Source organism: Solanum stenotomum, chromosome 1, assembly GCF_019186545.1.
Source record: "Solanum stenotomum isolate F172 chromosome 1, ASM1918654v1, whole genome shotgun sequence".
NCBI classification, from domain to species: domain Eukaryota; kingdom Viridiplantae; phylum Streptophyta; class Magnoliopsida; order Solanales; family Solanaceae; genus Solanum; species Solanum stenotomum.
In genome coordinates, this window is record NC_064282.1 from 55,004,013 (window position 1) to 55,012,798 (window position 8,786).

At 30.3% G+C, this 8,786-nt stretch overlaps 1 protein-coding gene across 1 annotated transcript; it reads left to right on the top strand.

Moving 5' to 3' along the window:
- LOC125853820 (actin-7-like) lies at positions 1 to 1,186 on the top strand. The gene is made up of 4 exons (XM_049533576.1): positions 1 to 63; positions 135 to 516; positions 605 to 727; positions 777 to 1,186. Exons 1-4 carry the CDS (start codon positions 1 to 3, stop codon positions 1,184 to 1,186), a joined length of 978 nt encoding a protein of 325 aa, XP_049389533.1.
- The last annotated feature ends 7,600 nt before the right edge of the window (positions 1,187 to 8,786 follow it).

Below are 8,786 nucleotides of genomic sequence, written 5' to 3' on the forward strand. Positions count from 1 at the left end.
ATGGATGATGGGATGGATATTCTTCAAACACTGGTTATTCATAACGGAACTCGAATGACCAAGGTTAGTTAGAAATAAAGTGGTTGCAATTTCAGCTCCATGTTTGGTGTTAACTGTGTGCTTCGTTTCTTTAGGCTGGCTTTGCTGGGGATGATTCTCCAAGGGCAGTTATCAGAAGTATAGTTGGTTGTCCTCATCATTCCAAAATGGAACTAAAGCATACCTATGTTGGTGATGAAGCTCTGGTATTAAGGGGTCTTTTGGTTCTGAAATATCCCATTGAACAGGGCATTGTAAGAAACTGGAATGATATGGAGAATCTCTGGCATCACACATTTTACAATGAACTTGGTGTCGCTCTTGAGGAGCATCCCATTCTTCTGACTGAGGCACCATCTAACCCCAAGGCAAACCGAGAGAAAACGACTCAAATCATGTTTGAGACATTCAATGTTCCAGCTATGTATGTTGCAAGCCAAGCCGTTCTTTGTCAGTTACCTAATGGTCGTACAACTGGTAAATAGCAAATTTTAATGCCAATATAGGCTGGTTCTCTACTGTTTTAGTCAGTCACACTAATTTCGTTTGTTGTTTTTTCAACAAGGTATTGTGCTTGATTCTGGTTATTCTGTGACCCACACTGTCCCTGTCTATGAAGGACACGTACTTCCTCATGCTATCTCACGGTTAGATCTTGGTGGTCATGATCTTACATGGTATCTCTTCAGTCAAGTTTGTCAAGGATGGTCTTTATGTATTTAACGGTTGGGAAAGAGATATAGATATACTTCGTGATATGAAAGAGACGATTGCTTATGTTTCACTGGATTATGAACAGGAGATTGAAAAGGCAAAAAAATTCTCAAAATCAATTGAGAAAGGCTATAAGCTTTCTGGTGGAGAAGTCGTTAATATTGGTGCTGAGACATTCCGCTGCCCTGAAGTCCTCTTTCAACCATCATTGGTTGGAATGGAAGCGACAAGAATTCATGACAAAGCCTACAACTCAATCATGAGATGCGATATTGATATTAAAAAAGATTTATTTGCAAACATTGTGCTTAGTGGTGGCTCAACTATGTTCCCTGGCATAGAAGAACGTATGAGCAAGGAAATTACTGCACTTGCTCCGAGCCACATGAAAATCAAGGTGATTGCACCACCTGAGAGGAAGTATAGCACCTGAATAGGAGGATCAATTCTAGCCTCCCTCAGTACTTTCCAAAAAGTTTGTTTCTTTTTGCTTTCTTTTACTAATCAATCTATCATTTAATTAACTACGTCTCATTCCCAACTTCTACTTGGTTTGCAGATGTGTACAGTAAAGGCCGGGTATGCTGAAATAGGTCCTTATATTATCAGCAGGGTGTGCTTCTAAGAGTGGTTTGATAACTTAAAACCTGTCTAGTTAAATTCCAGGAAATAAATGTTATTTCAGCACAGATATATTTCTTTGTTTGATGTGATATTCAACGTCGAGAGCAGTATGATATTCTAGACTTTTAGCTGCTCTGTATCAACATGATCATTTAACTTTTCTCGGGTTTAATATATTTAAAGTGATTTGGTTAGTAAGCCATGAAAATAGTATGCAAGCTGTTCTATTAAGAGTTCGAACTTTTTCTTCACAGTTTGCTTTCTTTTGTTCTTTAGTGCATTGCAAAATTGTTAATTCAGTCGACAGTTTTCAAATGGGTATGTCTGTCATGTTTTCAAGTACCAAGTTCTTTATTTGCTTGTTAATGTCGATTCTGTCTTCAGGCAGACGTAGGAGTTTTATGGTCGATTATCATAATAGTTGAGTAAGATCTATTATTCTTTTAGCTTGAGTTTTGTTTACTTTTGGTATGAATGTCTAAATGGGTTACATCTCTTATTTAAAAAATGTCAATTCTTTGTCATTACAGTCTGAATACGTTATTTGGAGTTGTTGTTTATTTGTTTGTATAGATAGCAATCTGGTTTAGTTTATGTATCATTTTAGCATAAATCTGGAATCCATCTTTTGTTGTTTTAGCTTTTGTTCTGTTTTTCTGGTTTGGAGTTGCTGCTTTTCTAGCTTTCATTGCTGCGTTTATAATATAACTGATTGTTCACTCTCTGTTCTTATTAGTATTTCTTTTTAGTTTATTATTTGATTTTCCAGTTTTCTTGATCAATTGCTACCTCTGTTTTCAATGTGCTTGTTTTTTAGTTGATTGTTTATTTCTAATACTCACTTTTGGATTTTGCAAGAGTCTTTGGGTTGTTGGTACCAATTCGAGTTTCTCCAAGGAGGAACACTTGGTTACCTTTCGTTACGATAGTTGCATAAATATTAGAATTCTTTGTTTTTGGATAAAGTTTTGGTTTTTGCTTGCTTCGACTTGAACATGATTAGTTTTATCAATTTTAGCTTTCAAATATATTACGCCGTTGTTGTTTCTCTCATTGCCTACACTGTTTTCATTTGTTTCAAGTGTTGAAATGCCTATTGGTTTCTAATGACGATTTATGTTCTCACTTTACTCAGATATAAATAATTAGTAGTGAATCTGCCCAAGTCCCTTTTTTCTCCCTAAAATCTCTCTATCTCTTGTTAGTTTCTTCTTGTTTTCCTCAGCTTACTGTCTTGTAACCTGCTGTGTATTTGGGCCATGGGGCTTATCCGTTTGTGATCTGTTGTAGTATAAGTTGATCTGTCTGGTTAAGTTTGAATGTTTTAATCACAGTTTGAATCCTATTATATTTGTTTATTAATCAAATATTTAGCATATGAACCCTCATCCTTAATCCTTTGTAGTATTCAAGCTTTCATTTCTTTGTTTGTTAGTTTTCTCATCTTGCTCACTGCAAACATTGATTGCTAACTTTGATTATCCTTTGTACTATTTAGAAGCCAAATGCATTGGATTATTGCTACTAATGTTCATGCATTGAATTATTGCTATGAAAAATGATTATTAAATAATAATAACTTAAACTGATTCTTACTACTTAAGCATGACACAATTCACTGAACATTTGTTGATTCACATTCTTTTCCTTTGGATTTTCATTGATGGTTGGCTTGCACCTGAACTATTGTACTTAGGAAACTTAGCCACATTCATTATCTTATATACATGGGGTAGGGTAGGTGTGTGTGTTGTGGGGGGGGGGGNCAGGGGATGGGGATGGGGGTAGGGTGGTAGGGGGCAAAGGCAGGGGGCAGAGTGGTAGGGGGCATGGGAGGGGGTGGGGTGGTAGGGGTGGTTTGGGGTAGGGGGAAAGGGTAGGAGGAGAATGGGGGGGTAGGGGTAGGAGGTAGGAAGGTGGGGGTGGGGGTAGGAGGTAGGAGGGTGGGGTGGGGGGTAGGAGGTAGGGGGAGGAGGTGGGGGAAGGAGAGGATGGGGTGGGGAAAGTGTGGGGAAGGGTATGGAGGGGGTGGGGGGGGAAGTAGGGAAGACAGGGGGAGGGGGTGGGGGGAAGACAGGGAAGGGAGGGGCGAGGGGGGAGTGATTCACATCTATATAGAATACCAGATACATGAGAGAGTGATGAACGAGATGTAGAGAGGTGAGGAAGACAAGCAGGATTTGCTATGTATTCAGATACATGTGAATCCACTTGGATACAATGTGTCTAGAATAAATTATACCTATATTTGACCTCATGTGTCCAAGATATATTTATATGTACTTAGTTTGTACTTATGAGGCACGATAACACTTTATTTGATAGATTGTTACGTACTCCCTTCATTCCATATTAATTAAATTTTTTAGGCGTTTCACACCCTTTAAGAAAAATAGATTAAGACATAAATTGAACATAGTTTTCTATTTTTACCCTTATTAATTATTGTCAAATTTATTGAAGCCATCACATTGAAAATCCAAATGGAGGATAAAATTGAAAAATGGAAAATGCCTCAAAAATTTAATTAATATGAAATGGAAGGAGTATTATTTTATAACGCGTCATATTATGTTGTATTGATTATGTTATATTGTATTATTTTAATAAATATAATACTAGTATATGTGCCCGCGCGTTGCGCGAATGATTTAAAATGTAATAATTTTATAATTAAAAATAATTAATAAAATGTATAATGCACTTAATAATATATTTAATTTATTATAATAATAATATAATAAAATAAATCATTAACTTGTGTATTTGAACAATATTAAATTAATATTATTAATACACAATTTAATTTATTGTATTAAAATAATATATATATATATATATATATATTCTTTTTATGTCGTTTGAATAAAACAATATTAATAATTTATCAATTCTAAGTTTCTAACCTTCCATATGAAACAATTGATATCATAAAAGACTAAATAACATGTTGAAACATTTTATATATGTTTTATTCAAAATTAAAAGATTCAAAATATTATTTATTGTATTAACTTGTGTAAAATGTAATAGAAAATTGATAAATATGTTTTATTCAAAATTAAAAGATTCAAATTATTATTTATGGTATTAACTTGTGTAAAATATAATAGAAAATTGATATAAATGTAATAATATAATAATCTTAATTAGTACAACACTATATTAGATTTAATCAAGGTATGTAGAGGATATATTAAATTTTAATTTGAATTATATCAGAAAACATATGGCTATGAAGGAGAGACTGTTTATTTGAAATTTATCCAATAAAGCATATTATGTGTAATTATAGTTATCTTTGAATTAGATTTTAAAAAGGTAAAAATTGAAAATTAAAAACTTATCGTATATTTTAAAATCACAATTTCAACTTAATTTAATGTTGTTATATAATATTGTGAATAGTCTTAAATTTGCTAAATGACTTATAATAGTGATATTGTTCAAGATAGAATTTAACGCTAGTTAGATATAGATAAATATTATTTATCTTAAATTCAAAAGTTTAAATTTTATTTCTCATAAAATTATTTTCCAATTTTGAAATTTGATTGTCCTTTAAAAGTAATATTATGAAAACATAACTTAATGCCTTCTATGTTTATGACAGTGATAGAGATTATCATTATATAATTTTTGCTATGACAATTCCTCAATTATCTTGTGCTAAGGTTGAAAATTCATAAAAATAAATAAATAAATAATAATAATAATAATAATAATAATAATAATAATAATAATAAACAACATAGAAGACATTAAATTATGGTTATCAACATTATACTTGGATTATTATTATTATTATTATTATTATTATTATTATATTATTATTATTATTATTATTGTTATTATTATTATTTCTATTTTTTAAATTATAGGTTATATCTTATTAAAAAATATTTATTTTAGAAGTAGGAGTGTAATGGGAAGTGTTAAAACTCCCATTTAGTTGGAAATTACTTTTCTTTTCAAAATAAAGATTAAAATGTCATATTTAGTTGGATGTTTTTTTTAAAAATTTAATATATTATTATTATTATTATTATAAGTATTATTGTTATTATTATAGATTATAGATTATTATTAATTATTAGTACAATTATTTTAATCAATAAAGATAGAACACATAGATTATAAGTTGTATTTTCCTTAGAAATATTTATTTTAATTACAAATAACAAAAAAGAAATTGATATAAAACTTCAAAATATTAAATATTATTTAAATGATGAATTTTAAAAGAAACTTATATACGTGGGTTTATAATATGAGGATATCTAATTAGATGTCATTTAGAAATGATAAAATAAGTAATATTTAAACGTAATTAGTTTCAATAATTTAAATTAAGATATTTCAAAGGATCATACTTGGTAGTTCCAAAAATTAGATAATGCTTGATAGTTCCATAAAATTAGGCTCAAAAACTAAATTTTAGATGCTGAACTTCCGTGTTTTTTTTTTTTTTTTTTTATATTTTCAAAGTTTATATTTTTTATTTTAAACTTGAAAACCACAAAAATTAGCATTTCTATTTTACATTTTAATTTAATATTTCAGTTTTTTTTTTAATCTTTGTTGGATATTTCTTAAAATTTAATACATTATTATTATTATTATTATTATTATTATTATTATTATTATTATTATTAGTTCAATTTTTTTATCAGTAAAGATAGAACCTATAGATTATAGGTTATATTTTATTTAAAAGTTTTTATTTTAAAATTCAAATAAGAAAAATAAATCTGATATATAAACTTAATATATTAAATAATATTTAAATGTTAAATTTTAAAAGAAACATTCATACGTGGGTTTTTTAAATAGATAGTTTTTCAATTTACTTAGAAGTAGGATTGTTATGAGAAGTTTTAAAACTCCCTATTTAGTAGGATAATTACTTCTTTTTTTCAAAATAAAGATTAAAACATCATATTTAGTTGGATGTTTTTTTAAAATTTAATATATTATTATTATTATTATTATTAGTAGTAGTAGTAGTAGTAGTATAGATATAGATTTTTATTATTATAATTATCATTATTATTAATTATCATTATTATATTTATTATTATTATTATTATATTAATAATATTATTAGTTTGATTTTTTTATCAGTAAAGATAGAACAAATAGATTATAACTTGTATTTTCTAAAAAAATAATTATTTTTAAATGCAAATAAGAAAAAAAAATTGAGAAAAAACTTCAAAATATTAAATATTATTTAAAATGATGAATTTTAAAAGAAGCTTTCATTGGTGGATTTATATATTGAGGATATGGATGTAATGACCCTAAAGGTCATTTTTGAAAATTTTCATAAAATGACCGTTTTACCCCTCCCGATAGTTTCCCCGAGTCCTAATTGTTGTATTTTCGAAGTTGGTTTGGAGGAAAATTGATGAAAAGTTGAGTTTTTGGAAAGTTGAGTTTTTAAGAGTTAAAGTTTAGTTAAAAGTGCTATTTCGAGTCATTTGGAGTTTCGAGACTCGAATCGGATTTTCGTCGATTCCAGCAGTTTTAGAATGTCGAAACGGGTCTATGAGAATTTACGGAGTTGAATTTGGAGTTAAAACGAGGATTTGAGGTCCTAAGTTGCTAAAATTGTGAAATTTTGATCAAAAGTTGACTTTGGTCAACAAACGAGGTTCCGGTGCTCGAAATGGAATTCCGAAGGCACCGTTGGATTCAGGGGGTGATTCTAAGTCTAGAATGAGTCTTGGTTGAATTTTTAGAGGCCCCGAGTGCGTTTCGAGTTTTTGAGCGTAAAGTTAGTTTCTTGACGCCTTATCGGATACCGGGTCAAGGAGATCTCGAATTCAAATTTCGACGATTTCATTGAGTCCAAAATATCATTTTCAAGCAAGTAGCATATTTGGTTTGTGTTCGGGAAGTGCCAAATGAGTTTTGGGTGAGCTTTTAAGCTTCTTTGATGCTTTGACACTATTTTAGCAAATTGTGGAACTAAAGGGTTCATTATTAGTTTTAAAGGTCGAAAAATTATTCCGAAGGTTCTGAAATTTCAAGCATGAATTATAGGACTTATCTGCAAATTTTGGTGCATTTTCGCTAACTCGAGATTGGACTTTTATCGCAAATAAGAAATAATTGTTTACCGAGTAGAAATGATATTTGACTGGGCAAACGAGCATAAAATTGAGCTCCGATTGAACGAGCAGGTCCGTATCATTATTTAAGACATTTAAAAAAAAGAATCGGGTCATTTCACTATCGTATGAGGAAATTACGGCCTTTTTAGTGAAAGATTAACTGCTGTTTTTCTTGTGCATAACAGCCATGTACTGTTATAAAATTCTCAGACTGTGTTCATTTGGTATTTTGAGCATATCGGGAGTTCTAGAGATCGGAATGGAGTGATTCTTGCGGGTTTCTTCTTGAATTAATATGAGGGTTATTATTCAATCTTCAATTCGACATTTTCTCATAATTTCTTTATCTGGTTTTTTTTCCCTATCCGTAAACCTCTTGGGAAAAATTGGGGTTTTATCGATTTGGACTCCCTTTTTGATGAAAAAGGTATATTTACGATCCTTATGTTATGGGTAAACTGATTTTAACATAAAATTATTGATATTCATCAATTATTTTCATCATATTAACCGCGTACAATTTGGACTTTCTCGATAAAGTTAAAGTTTGATAAATTGAGAATTTCAAGGTCGATCTTAACTCCGTTTTTTATGAAATTTCATATTTGAACTTATCTAAGCATGGGTAAGATGTTTTTCAAGAGATATTTCATTTTCGAGTCGGGGTTTCGGATCCGAATATTCTAGGTTTCTTCAAGAACATGGATTTTCCTTCAAATTGAGTTTGTGAATTGATTTCAACTCCGTTTTCAAATTGGTTTTCACCATTAGCTTTCAAATACTTTAAGGATCATTTTACATAAAAAATTTCCAGATTTGGGTATCGTTTTCCGGTATGAGGCTTTTGGACCGTTTTGCCCTTTTTCCCTAAATTTCTTGATTTTGGTGTCATTGGACTCGAATTGTGATTGTGATTAAATGTTTGAATAGATTATCGTGATCCGGACTATACTCGGAAAGGAAAGGCTCAAGTCAAGTAACTTTTGGAGTTCGTTTTAAGGCAAGTGGCTTCCAAACTTTGTAAAACTCTTAGACTATGCATGACTACTTTCCTAATTGTGTTGGGGAGTAATGGGGATTGAGGATGGGTTTTAATTGTTGATTGAAATTGTTGTAAATGAAAGATGGGGAATAAAACGAGCTAAATGTGTTATATGTGACTTGAATTTGTTGAATAAGTCATGTGATAACTGATATTGAGGGGATAGAAGAGCATGAGTAGGCTATGATTGATACAGACATTGATGTTGAGACAGATGATGTGTAATACTATGATGTGGTCGTGATATG